General features: G+C 38.6%; 1 protein-coding gene across 2 annotated transcripts in view; it reads left to right on the top strand.

The window, feature by feature from the left end:
- Positions 1–874: 874 nt before the first annotated feature.
- Positions 875–14,437, top strand: part of rad54l (RAD54 like) — a 27,791-nt gene continuing 14,228 nt past the window's right edge. Inside the window, exons 1-8 of one of the 2 annotated variants that reach the window (XM_033028800.1) lie at positions 875–1,898; positions 3,430–3,498; positions 4,771–4,890; positions 6,895–6,955; positions 9,503–9,638; positions 10,274–10,343; positions 12,783–13,071; positions 14,069–14,193. In XM_033028800.1, coding sequence (XP_032884691.1) covers positions 1,896–1,898; positions 3,430–3,498; positions 4,771–4,890; positions 6,895–6,955; positions 9,503–9,638; positions 10,274–10,343; positions 12,783–13,071; positions 14,069–14,193 — 873 coding nt within the window. In that variant the 5' untranslated portion in view covers positions 875–1,895. Of the gene's footprint in view, positions 1,899–3,429; positions 3,504–4,770; positions 4,891–6,894; positions 6,956–9,502; positions 9,639–10,273; positions 10,344–12,782; positions 13,072–14,068; positions 14,194–14,437 lie in introns of both variants that reach the window. The other variant, XM_033028801.1, reaches the window with a different exon arrangement.

Below are 14,437 nucleotides of genomic sequence, written 5' to 3'. Positions count from 1 at the left end.
TGAAATTTTCGTTGACAGAGCGTGAGAAATTTGTGATCAGTGTGAGAGCGTGATAATTTGGGGAAATGTGTGATTCTCAATGCATGAGAGTTGGCAGCCCTGTTTTCACAACCTTTACAAAGTTCCTTGATGCCTTCTATCTGGCTTCAGCTTTATTACTGTTTGTCTGAAGAAAGGTCCAGACCCGAAATGTGGTCCCTTTGGAGATGCTGCCTGACCCACTGAGTTACTCTCGCCAGCACTCTGTGTCTCTCTTATTGTTTATTTAGTTCATCAACATTTAAAGAAGTCGATTTTAGCTAGAATGAAAATATCATACGAATCTGTATTTCTTCTCTAATCGCTCCCACATATATTCTCTAAAACGGAACGTTTAGATTCAATTTCACCTCTTTGATTCTAGTGGATCCACTGAGGGCCTGGATCTGAGTACAGACATAAGATGTGTAGGAAGGAACTGCGGATGCTGGTTTAAACCGAAGATAGACACAAAAAGCTGGAGTAACTCAGTGGGAACAGGCAGCATCACTGGAGAGAAACAAAGGGTAACGTTTCCAGTCGAGATCCTTCAAAGTTTGATGGTGGGAAGGTTCTCGACCCGAAATATCATCCATTAGTTATCTCCAGAGATGCTGCTTGTCCCACTGAGTTACTCCAGCATTGTGTGTCTAAAGACAGACAACTTGGAGTAACTGGTGTAAAGACACGATCAAAGATCCTAGAGGAGCTCCTCTATAATCTTTGGACACGATGCTGGAGTAACTGATCTGTCGAAACCAAAGATTATAGATTTTTGTCTTTGGTCTTTGGTCGAAACAACCGACAAACGCGATGCGCCGAGCCTCAGCGGCACCCGTAGACGCCATGGCGCAGGCGCGCTGCGGGGATCCGGCGACTGGGCGGCAAGTTTAAGCCGAGAAGGAGCGAGGTGGTGGTGCCCGGGGAGAGGGGAAGAGAGAGATATATATAGAGGGAAGAGGCTGGCCGGTGGGGAAGGGTGACAGCGATCGGGAGAGTGACGGTGAGAGAGAGAATAGGCGAAGAGGGTGACAGTAAACGGGTGAGAGGAGGTGATGGTGAGTGAGTGGGTGAGTGACGGTGAGAGAGAAATATCTGCATTAGAGAGATAACATTAGGCCAGTTGTGAGAGGGGAGGCTGATCAATCATCTGTAGAGTTGCAGAGGGACGGGACCGGACAAAAATAAGTTGGACAGGGGAGGTGCACACATTCTGTTTCACGCATTCGACAGGTGAAACTCAAACGGTTGAGTAGGACAGGCTGGTAAATCAATTGGTCCTTATTTGACACACTATCACTTAAGAAATGGGACAAGAACAGGAATAGGTCAGGGAATTTATCAAATTGTGGGTTTTAATCTAATGATACTAATAGAAGTAATGTGGAAGAATGATTTATTGAAAAGTGAGGAGTTAGACATATGTAGTGGGAAAAATATGTAGCAGATTTAATACAGTAAAGAAAAACAACGAGAGAGAAAATAAACTAGCACTAGATCACTTTGAAGAATTAAATTATTCAAAGATTTCGAAGGGCATGGTAATTGTTTGGCAAGGTTTTAAGAAATCAGCCAAGCTTATCAGAAAATGTTAACATTATAATAAAAGAAGTCGGCCCAAAAGGAGAAGCTGCACATGGAAACTGAAAAATAATTGTTGGTTGATCATTACCATACAGTAAATTGAACGGTTGTAGGAATGGTCTATAAGGAAATAGAGAATGAAAGCTAAAGTGCCCCATCATTTGACAATTATGGACTAGGATTTGGAAGAGGTAAAGGCATTCATTCTGTTCAAGAATATCATGGAACTTTGATGCAGGAAGAAGACAAAGTTTAAAATTGGTTGAATTCTATTGAAATTCCAATTTCAAAAAATGGTGAGTAACGTGGAAGGGATATTGAATTAGTAAATTATATTTATGTATAGTCTTTTCCTTGACTGGATAGCACACAATCAAAAGCATTTCACTGTACTTCAATGCATATGACAATAATAAACTAAACTAAAGAATATGTATTTGGGGTATGTAATTCAACTGTTGGTTTAATTGGTATTCTAACAGCAACAGCTGAGGTGTTTTAGTGAAATATTTGGGAGTTCACTTTTTGAGCTTGAGAGTTGTGGCTTTGTAAAACAGGAGAATGACACATTGCATTTCTGTAGCACTTAACAAGTAAAACCTCCCAAGATACTACGCGGTAAAATTATCAAACAAAATTTGACATAGCTCGAAAGGAGACATTAGGACAGAACTAGAAACAAGGAATTGCAGTTGCTGGTTTATAAAAAATAAAAAAAAGACACAAAGTGTTTGGAGTAACTTGGAGGGTCAGGCAGCATTTCTGGGGAACATGGATAGGTGACATTTTGGGTCCGGACCCTTCTTCAGTCTCTCACTTTGAGACATTGGGTCGGGTCAGGTCAGTAACAGTTGGGTAAATTAAAAATCTGCCACTAAATATTCAGAGTTTTAACTATTTCTCTCTCTGCAGATGCTGTCTAATCTGTTAAGAATTTTCAACACTTTTTTTTACTTCAGATTTCTAGCATACATAATTTTGCTTTACAAACTTGGGAAAAGTTGTAGGTTTAGAGGACAGTGAGTGATGACACATTTATCTCCTCCCACCTAGATTACTGCAACTCTCTTTACACTGGCATCAGCCAATCTTCCCTGTCCCGCCTGCAACTGGTCCAAAACGCCACAGCGAGACTCCTGACGGGCACCCGAAAAAGGGACCACATCACCCTGATCCTGGCCTCTCTCCACTGGCTCCCTGTGTGGTTCCATATACATTTCAAGACCCTCCTCTATGTTTACAAAGCCCTCAACGGGCTTGCCCCCTCCTACATTAAAAGTCTTCTTACCCACCACTCCACCTCCAGGTCCCTCAGATCGGCCGACTTGGGGCTGCTGAATATCCCGCGGTCTAGGCATAATCTTAGGGACGACCGCACCTTTGCGGTTGCAGCTCCTAGACTGTGGAACAGCATCCCCCTTCCCATCAGAACTGCCCCCTCCATCGACTCCTTTAAGTCAAGACTAAAAACTTATCTATACTGCCAAGTCTTTCCTGACGTCCACTGAGCAAGGGCTATATGTATATATGTATGTAGTTTGTTTGTTTATACTATTCTTATAACAAATGTAAAGCACTTTGGCCAACGAGAGTTGTTTTTTAAATGTGCTATATAAATAAATGTGACTTGAAATGTGACATGCGACAGATAGGTTTAATTTGGTCTTGGATGAAGTCATGGCGTTCATGAAGTTCATAGAGAAATTAAAATTATCGTGTTCGTGCTTTAAGAATGGAAAGAAACCACATGACTTTGAGAACTGACAAATTTGCAGCAATATAGCAATAGTCTATCCATTTCCCCAAATTTGTTATTTTTTTCCATAGAGACGAAGTCTTGCACCAAGTCAGCTTGCGAAGCGAAAGCCAGGAGATTCATCTGACGAAGAGGATGTGGTAATGTAATCCAATTCAAAATTGAAATTACTGATCTATTAATGACTTTTGTTTGTACTTGTATGTATGTTGAATCTATATTCTTTGGTTGTCTTTGTAAGAGATTTTATTTTACTTGATTGTTGCTGCACCTCAAGTCAAAAACACTGTGATTTAACAGTTCAAAGTGAGTTTTATAATTCATCAAGTTAAAGGTTCATCGCAGCAAATGTAAAAATATAACCATCAGTCTTTCAACATCAATGAAATGGCTTGCCAATTGAAATTATCAGTTTTCAAATGAACCATGGCCAAATTCTTCAGTTAACTCAACTTCGGAAGGAAGATCTGGCCTGCCTAGACTATGTTGTGTCATTGTCTGTACTAAAGATGCAATATAATGGATTCTACATTTAATAACTTCCTGTATATTAACAGAACTGACCATAGGCCAATGATAGACACAAAAAGCTGGAGTAACTCAGTGAGACAGGCTGAGAGAAGGAATGAGTGACATTTCGGGTCGAGACCCTTCATCAGACTGGTTAGGGATAAGGGAAACGAGAGATATAGACGGTGATGTGGAGAGATAAAGAACAATGAATGAAAGATATGCAAAAATGTAACGATGATAAAGGAAACAGGCCATTGCAAGCTGTTTGTAGGGTGAAAATGAGAAGCTAGTGCGACTTGGGTGGGGGACGGATAGAGAGAGAGGGAATGCCGGGGCTACTTGAAGTGAATAAAATCAATATTCATACCACTGGGCTGTAAGCTGCCCAAGCGAAATATGAGATGATGTTCCTCCAATTTGTATTTAGCCTCACTCTGACAATGGAGGAGAACTTGGACAGAAATGTCTGTGTAGGAATGGGAAGGAACCAATACCTTTTTCTCATCTTCAAATTTATTTTGTTATCATAGATAAAAACCTGAGAATGAATGTCTAGAGTTTTTAGAATTACTTCCTGAGCTTTCAAAATAATCTTAAACATTGAAATGTATATAATAAATTAAGGGGTATAAGATTAAATACAATAGATCATACAGAGTTAAGATGTGAACTAAAATTCTTGTCACATTTTGCCATCTGATATTTGGGTGACTGAACTGAAATTCATTTAATATTAATTCGGTAAATGTTGTGCTGTTGCCTTCTATAATCTCTTATAGCTTACTTATAGGAGTGGTTGGGAATTGATTTTGGAGATGGGAAGACACTAAATTAAAGAATCTGCATAAAATCTAAGAATAAGTTAACATTCAAAAAAATAGAATTTACTTTTTTTACAGAAGCCAAAGAGACGAAAGCTTGGATCTGAGCGCAATAATACTGAAAGTTTTATTTCTCCATTCCGGAAACCGCTAGCACAGCTAACTAATAGGCCGGTCTGCCTTGACAGCAATCAGCATGTGAGTAACCGATCTTTTAAAAATAATTGAGCATGTGGAAAGGACTTGGGAGCTCTGTGTCCTGTAATTTCAGTGAGTAGAACAAAACGTGATTGAATTCTGTATTAAAATTGTAGGTGGCATGAACCCATTCATTTGAAAGGAATCACCAAGTTTGATTGAAAATAATAACTACATGTGCAATTTTTATTCTACTTAACCCTAATTTTCTTTATTAGATTTCTGGTACTTAAATTAAAAGCAAATTATTTACACAATTATAATTTAAATATAACCATTATTAAAATCATATGAACAGTTCAAAACCCAATGATAGCAGCAAGGCTTTCAAAGTGGTGTGGGGTGGGTACTAGGGGTTCACCACCTGACATCTGATGCCCACAATGATTTGCATTTGGATTGTTTGACTCAGGAATACTCCTTTAGAGCTTAATATGCAATTAATTATTTACATGCACACTCAGAAGGGGTGGGTGACGTTTCGGGTGGAGACCCTTCTCCCCAGAGATGCTGCCTGTCCCGCTGAGTTACTCCAGCATTTTGTGCCTACCTTCGATTTAAACCAGCATCTGCAGTTCTTTCCTAGACATTTCTCAATGTTCTTTAAGCACAGCTCTGGCAAGCTATTAAGTTGCCACGTGCAATTTAACATCTCATTAGATGATGATCTTATCCCTTGGTACTGCAGTAAAATGTTAGCTTCAATTATGTGCTCAAATGCTGGGATGAGCGCACAAAATAATAATTTCAGCAAGAGAATGACCTTTTGATTTTTTTAAAATCTTATTAAGCAGAGTACTGAATGTATTACTTGCAGCATCACATTGTTAGTCAAGAAGACCTAATACCAAAATAGTATCGCCTTAATTATGTTGAAAGACAGTTAACTTGCAATCTCCTCATCAGCCCTACTTGGAAATGTGATGCAACCTAATGCCCCTGTCCCTCTTGGGAAACCTGAACCGAAACCTCTGGAGACTTTGCGCCCCACCCAAGGTTTCCGTGCGGTTCCCGGAGGTTGCAGGTGGTTGCCGGGGTTTGCAGGTAGTGGAAGCAGGTAGGGAGACTGACAAAAACCTCTGGGAACCTCCGGGAACCGCACGGAAACCTTGGGTGGGGCGCAAAGTCTCCAGAGGTTTCCGTTCAGGTTTCCTAAGTGGGACAGGGGCATTAAGCTATTTATTGTAAAACTCATGTATTATTAGGTTCTTGTGATTTATTTGTATGTTAAATGTTGATTTGAAGTTAGACAATATCTCCAATCAATTTGTTTTCAAGTTTTGTATTTGTATTCTAATGGGAAAACCTCAAAATCTATGTCAGACCATATGACTTAATTTCAGAACTTGCCAACGAACATAATTGTTTTGGTTACTATGGGGGGTATATCTCAAAACTCAGCCTTCATTTCAACATGATTCCACCTTAATTTATCTACCTTCATTTCAAGTGTTCATCATCATGTGTCTACCTTCATTTCAACATGATTCATTTGAATGGTAGGAAATGCACTGAAGAAGGGTTCCGACACGAAACGTTACCTATTCCTTTTCTCCCGAGATGCTGCCTGACCCGCTGAGTTACTCCAGCTTTTTGTGCCTATCTTCGGTATAAACGAGCATCTGCAGTTCTTTCCTGCACAGTAGAAATGTATGGAACTGTAATGGACGACTATAGTCCATTTCACTCTTCTCAGTTACTGTGAGAAACTAGCTTCAGAATAAGTAGAAACAAGGAACTACATAGGCTGGTTTAGCAAAGAAAGACACGACATGCTGGAGTAACTAAGTGAGTCAGGCAGCATCCCTGAAGAACATGGATAGGTGACGTTTCTGGTCAGGACCCTTCTTCAGCCCAACCCGAAACGTTACCTATCCATGTTCTCCAGGATGCTGCCTGACCCGCTGAGTTACTTCAACATTTTGTGTGTCTCAAAATAATTGGTTTTGATTGTTTTAGTAAGATCAATGCGTTGCATAATAACTTTTTTCCTGTCCTCCACAGGAGGCTTTCATTAAAAGTATCCTGGCCAAACCTTTCCGAGTGCCTATTCCAAACTACACGGGTGTGTACCAGTTTGTCTGCCAAATACTGCTCTTTAGAATATTATTAATAACTTCTGGTAGAATAGCTATATGATAGTGCGACTAGTTTAAAATTGAAATATAGCAACTGCTTTGATAGTTAGAATGTTTAGTTAATCTGGCTTTGAATACCTTAACTGAATTGTTTATAATAATAAGAATTGAATTTTGTGGAATTAGCATGTAGCTTTGATAATTATTGCAGTAATTCAAGTCAACAAAATTTAAAGAAAAGGCAAGATTATCCAATTCTCTCAACTTTTAATAAATTATAATTTTGCAATAATTGTCTTGTCTAATATTGTTTACAATATTATAGTTATAGAGTCATATAGCATAGAAACAGGCTCAACAGCCCAACTTGCCCATGCCGAGGAAGATGCCCCACCTACACGAGTCCCACTTGCCTGTGTTGGCCCATATTCCTCTAAACTATTCCTATCCACGAATCTGTCCAAATGTATTTTAAATGTTGTTATGGTACCTGCCTTGGCTATCTTTTCTGGCAGCTCATTTCATATACCCACCACCCTCTGTATGAATTTTATTTTACTTAATACCCTGACTGATGAAGGCCAACATCCCAAAAGTCTTCTTGACCACCCTATCTACCTGTGGCACCACTTTCAAAGAGCAATTGACATGTAACATTATTTATATATAAATAATTGAATAATATTAAAATATAAAAGAGAGAAATTAATCCTCTCCACATTTTGCTCGTCATATCAATGTGTACAGTGACTTTTCATTTGGTTTTGGCTTTATAATTCATTTTATTATTTTAAGCAGAATAATACTTTTTGGCCTTAACTAACAGAGTGATTTACATATTCTTAAACTGTGTTAATTGTGATTAAGTTTTAGAGTTTTATAAACACCCTTGTATGGTCGCGGATAAGTATGAGAGAAAGAAGTGTGAGCATTGAAGTTCACATGGATGCAAGTAACTAAGTGAAAGAAGGGCGAGGAGCTCATGATGTGAAATTGTAGCAAGTTATGGCATTAGCAGGAGTTGGGAATTGAAGATGTGAGTGTGTTTGCCCAATGTTTTCTGGAAAGTTTTTGTAGTCAGTGGAAGACTGACTTTTTGAGTTGGGGATTTGAACTGAATCTGAATTGGGAACATAAGGCAGCTAAGATGAGGGATGAGGGTCAGAAGGAAATGGTGTTACTGTGGCTTGGACTCTTGCAGGTTTGATGGGAACCAAAAAGTTGAAATCAGGCATTAGCTCTGGAAAATGGTGTAGTTTGATCACAACACACTCGCAATGGATTTGTTGTTTCTCTTGGGCTATATTGTATTGGAAGTTAAGCCTTTCACGCTTAGGAAAGATTCAGAGGGATATGTGCCAAACATGTTAAATGGGTCTAGTTTAAATGGGGCATCTTGGTCAGAATGGACGGGGTGAAGGTTCTGTGTCCTTGCAGTATGACTATACCTGGAAACTTGGACCTGAGTTGTACAATATACTGGATACTGGAGTCTCAATATGTTGAAATTACAAAAAGATGAGAAGAAACATAAAACCAGTCAATGTAAATTTCTGAAAGGGAAGCCAATCACAATTGCACTAACCGATATGTTTGAAGAAATACTACAAATGTTATGTAAATAAGACGTGTTTGATAAACTTTTGGCAAGGAAACATGACTATGTTGAAATAATCAATAGATCTGATGTTCTATGTTGATCAGCTTTTGTTTATAATGTATTTCAATGATTTGGACGTTGATTGCAACATATTCTGGGTAACACTCAATCGAGTAAAATACTATGGGATCGAGGGAGAAGTGAGCTGAAGCCCTGTTCAAAGATTTTGCAAGGAGACTATTTATTACCCATTCCAACGGCGATGGATAGCCTGTGTATGACTTAATTGCAGCCTTTCTGGTGAATTGATTCCAACAATGCTGTTGAGTATGGAATTCCTGGGTTTATCAAGATTTAGCAAGAATTAAGGAATGGAGGAGCATGCAGTTGATAATGTTTCATTTTGTTTGCTATTGGTTTCCTGTTGGTAAAGATTGCATATTTTTCAGATGCTATCAGAGTAGCTTAGGCAAGTAACTGCAATGCTTTGATATGTAGTAGGCATTGTGCAAATTAATGTTTCACAAATTAAATAATGCGGATACTCAAAAACAAATGCATGGAATACTTAGTAGGTTAGGCAGAGCCAGTGGAAAGAGAAATAGTTCAGTCAACCAACTTACTAGAATTTGATGCGTGATCTCTTAATATGAACATTTACGCAGGTGGTGTTTTGTATTAAGTCTATTCTTAAGAAGCAGATGTCAGGATATTTCTATTAATCCCTGCACTTCACTACCTTCAGAATAGTTCACACTTGAAACTTGATCCAAGATTAATGTTCTGTTGTGTCCAATTAACGCCGCAGTCCTCTTTATCACGCTGGAAGGCCATTTGTCATTGTCGGGGGATAAAAGAGCAAAATCCTGGATGTTCTGTTTGTCAGCAATGATATGTGAACTCTATAAATAACTAACTTTTGCACACATTTAAGGGTCTCTTGGATTAAAGTCACTGGGGATTAAACGTGCAGGTGCCAGAAGATCACTTCATGATCCATATGAAGAAGGTGCTTTGGTTCTCTTTGAACCTCCATCTCTTAGTGCACATGACCAACTAAAGGCTGATAAGTGAGTAAAAATATCAACTTTAAGGCATCACTTTTATTTTGCATTTAAATGCTTGCACCAAATTATATGAAGGAAACAAGGAACATAAAATGCTAATATTTTGTTAGATAGGTTTTTAAGTAGATTATACTTATTTATTTAAAATATCTGAACTCAGTTTACTGTCAGTTAATTTGTGAGTTTAGCAATTAAAACATTAGATTGGGGCACACATACAATGAGCAGATTGTTGGTTAATAAGGCATTGTTTTGGCAATTCAGCACAATAGGATTACATCAATTGTCTGATTTAAAAAAGATGACATTGATTTTTTAAATGAGAATATGAAAAGAGGAATTTAAATAAAGGAAGGCAAAACATGATCAGATAACAGGCAAAGCATATCAATAGCGATTCATGCGTTGAACATATTTATGATATTGGGCAGGCATTAAGGTTGCCTTGGAGACTTTTGGAAAATATAAACATCAATAAGCAGGTCATTGGGAAAAATATTAAGAATAATCCCAAAAAAACAAAATCAGTAATGAGATGATGTTGGGATAAATTTGTAATAAATCCAGGGAGTAAACAGCATTTTCATGCTAAGGCATCATTTGTATTCTTCTGAATTTCAACGTTTGTTTTTCTTTAGAGATAAACTTCCAGTACATGTAGTGGTGGATCCTATCTTGACTTCTGTTCTAAGACCACATCAAAGAGAGGTGGGTTTAGTTTTGTGGTTGAGAAAATTATGACAGTTCACTGTGATACCCTGTATAATGATTGCATTGCCTAAAGAAATATGGATACATTCTCAAATCAGGCAAACCAAACCGAATTGTAAGGTTGAACTGACCTGCGGCTCCACCTGCTTTTCACCTCCTTCCCAATCTCTGATATTTTTGTGCAATGGTGGTGATGGGTATGGGAGATAAAAGGTAAATGTTCTTATTTTGAATTGGCAACTGGCTTAAATCTGGTGTAATGTGTAGCTTCTTCAAATTGAGTTCTTTATCCTAGATGCGCCACGATAGGCAGATGCAGAATGGTACTTGCTTCAGTGTGGAGAGAATAATAATTCAAGGACCTGGTGAAGGATAATCTTGGTTGTCTTAGAATCTGGTTATAAAATATAGAACAGTACAGCACAAAAAAGGTCCCTTCAGATGAATATATCTGTGCTGAACATGATGTTAAATTAAAATAATAGCTTTTAATTGCATGCAATCCATTCCCTGCATATCTACATATCTAAAAGTCGCTTTAACACCACTATCATATCTGCTTCCTCCACCACCCCCGGTAGCGCATTACAGGCACCAACCACTCTGTTTATTTTTTTTTAAAACACAAAAAACTTGTCCTGAACATTGCCTTTAAAATTTGCCCTCCAGCATTTGACAATTTCACCTTGGGGAATAAGATTGACTGTCTACCCTGTCTATATGTGCCTCAAAACATTATGTAACATGGTACAAAAAACTAGTACATGTGCCAAATCTTTCCACTTTAGGTTTAGGTTTATTATTGTCACATGTACTGAGGCACAGTGAAAAGCTTTTGTTTGTATGCTATTCAATCAAAACAGATAATAAGATGTCGGAGCAGAATTGGTCCATCGAGTCTACTCCGCCATTCAATCATGGCTAAACTATCTTATCGTCCCAGCTCAATTCTCTTGTCTGTCCCCGTAACCTTTGACCCCCCCCTTACTAATCAAGAACCTATCAATCTCCACTTTAAAATTAGCCAAAGACTTGGCCTCTACAGCCATCTGTGGTAATGAATTCTACTGATTCACCATCCTCTAGAAATAGAAACCCCTCCTCATCTCCTTTCTAAAGGTACATATTTTTATTCAGGTCCTAGATCCTCGGGTCCAATCCTCTCTCATTAGTGAAAACATACTGTCCATGTTCATTTAATGCAGGCCTTTCATTATTTGTGTATCATAATACCATTCTTGAATGCAGTCAAGCCAAACACAGGGGCAAAAGGTAGAGCGAAGAGAAAAATACCAGAGTGCGTAAGTTTCTCAGCAATGTGCATAACAGTTCCAGAAGCAAAGTCCAATTTCTGCAAAGAGGTAGGTTGGAAAATTGGGTCAGTACCCAAGCTTATGGATGGACTGTTCAGAAGTCTAATAACAGAAGGAAAAAAAATGTTTCTGAGTCTGGTGGTAAGCACGATCAAGCTTCTGTATTTTCTGCCCGACGGGAGGGGAGAGAGAAGGAATGATTGAGATGGGATAGGTTCTCGATTATGTTAGCTACTTTCCTGAAGTGTGGATGGCTTCAGAAGATTGGTGAGACAACAACTGGCAAAAAGTTAAAGGGAACGTACCCAGTAAAAAAAACCTCAACCATTTAAATCTGCATTCTCTTCTCTTACTTCATAATGTAAAACACACGCTGGGGTAAGCTTCTCCTAAATTCATGTCAATATAATTTGTGACCTATATAACCATATAACAATTACAGCGCGGAAACAGGCCATCTTGGCCCTACAAGTCCGTGCCGAACACTTATTTTCCCCTAGTCCCATCTACCTGCACTCAGACCATAACCCTCTATTCCTTTCCCATCCATATACCTATCCAATTTATTTTTAAATGATAAAATCGAACCTGCCTCCACCACTTCCATTGGAAGCTCATTCCACACAGCTACCACTCTCTGAGTAAAGAAGTTCCTCCTCATGTTACCCCTAAACTTCTGTCCCTTAATTCCCTTAGACCTGGTATCAATGGGTCCAGAAAGTATACTGGGAAAAATGCCATATATTTTCATTCCATATGGTGGAAGGACATTGCATCTATTAGTAGACACAAAAAGCTGGAGTAACTCAGCGGGACAGTTAGCATATCTGGAGCTTTGGTTTGCGACCCTTCTTCTGACCGAAAAAGGGTCTCGACCCGTAACGTCACCCATTCCTTCTCTCCAGAGATGCTACCTGTCCCGCTGAGTTACTCTAGCTTTTTATGTCTATCTTTGGTTTAAACCAGCATCTGCAGTTCCTTCCTACACATGGCTTCTATAAGTGTTTCTAATTAAACAATTAAGCTATGTTTAAAATCATGAATAAATTATTGTGCCTTTCCATTTGATCTGCATACTTTTTGTCTACAGTAATCTGGAGGATAACCTTTATTTGTCTTTCAGGGTGTGAAGTTTATGTGGGACTGCGTAACAGGCCGGTGTATCACTGAAGGCTATGGCTGTATAATGGCAGATGAGATGGGATTGGGCAAGACTTTGCAGTGTATTTCCTTGGTATGGACCCTCTTGCGACAAAGCCCAGAAGCTAAACCAGAGATTGAGAAAGTGATTGTTGTGACTCCGTCCAGTTTGGTGAAAAACTGGTATAACGAGGTGGAAAAGTGGCTGGCAGGAAGGGTACAATCGCTGGTCATTGATGGAGGAACCAAGGCAGAGATTGACAAGAAACTGGGTAGGTAAATTAAAATTGGTTTGTAAGATTTTTTTTCATTTGCATGCCTTGTGGCATGCTCATCTGTGTGTCAGAATGCTGATAATTTTAAACACTTTCACATTGTTCAAACAGATAATCAGAGTTGACATTCATTCGGTACCGAGAGTTTGCTCTCTTAGATATGAAATATGATGTTTCTGCCAAAATGTTGACGCGTGTTTTTTTGCAATGGGAGAATAGTTTTGAAAATTGAGGTCAAAATGGCTATAATTGAAAATGTTATCTTAAATACCAACTTAATTGCAGGCTTGGCATGATTTCAAGATAAAAATAACAGAACTAAATGTGAAGTTCGTCGTTGAATTTACTCCTTTATTACAAGTGTCAATATGTTCAGTTTGTTTACAGACATAGCTTGGGCATTTAAAAAAAAATATATAGATATCAATTTACACTTGGAGAAGTAGGCAAATAATCTAAGGCATGCTTCAGTGCTGGTCGGCAGCAACTGAGAAAGGAATGCTATTGGTCTTGCCGTTTTTCCCATTAAATGTGATATTGGGCCCCAATCTGTATTCTTGCGTGGAAGTTAATGATCCAATGAATCTTTCTGAAGAGAGCAGGAGAATCTTCCAAATTGTCCGACTGTTATATAATGGTCAAAGGAAAAGAGTGCTCAGAATGAGTTACCAACCGGAGAAACTGCAGCGATGGGAAGGAGAGAAGCCACTGAGTTAACCAGTGCAAATGTTCAATTTGTGGTGCATGGAGAATCGAGAACAAGCTGCAGGTATTCAGACCTGACGGGGGTTGGAGTGCAGATATGTACCTACTGAAGTTTATGACTGACAACAATTATCAAATATTTGAAGGACATAATATGTTGAAGACAATTTAGTAATAAATCACTTTTGATAATGCAAATGAGTTCACAACCTTCTGTTGTAAATTGTTGCTTTAAATAGAAACATCTGATACTGAGATTTGTTTCATTTTTTCTCTTTATCCTCCACAGCCACATTTATGAGCCAACATGGGTTACGGATTCCAACTCCAATCCTAATAATTTCTTATGAGACGTTTCGATTACATGCTGAGGTGCTTTGCAGAGGTCCAGTTGGTTTAGTCATCTGTGATGAGGTAGACAGCCTTGTATCTTGTAATGTTCATGCACTTGAACCACATTGCTATTCTGTGTGACCAGCTTGCACCTGCTTCATACTTTGCTTTAATTAACTCTCAGCACATTAGCCAGACATAAAAAAAGTTTTTTTTCACGAGCAGTAGCTCTACTCAACAACCAAATGTCTGTAGCCTCTTTTTACTCTGGTACTTTATTTTCACATGTTTAAATTATAATTTTTTATTTTTAATTGACTGCTGT

The sequence above is a fragment of the Amblyraja radiata genome, chromosome 10 (assembly GCF_010909765.2).
Source record: "Amblyraja radiata isolate CabotCenter1 chromosome 10, sAmbRad1.1.pri, whole genome shotgun sequence".
NCBI classification, from domain to species: Eukaryota; Metazoa; Chordata; class Chondrichthyes; order Rajiformes; family Rajidae; genus Amblyraja; species Amblyraja radiata.
This window is presented reverse-complemented; position numbering and strand designations above follow the sequence as displayed.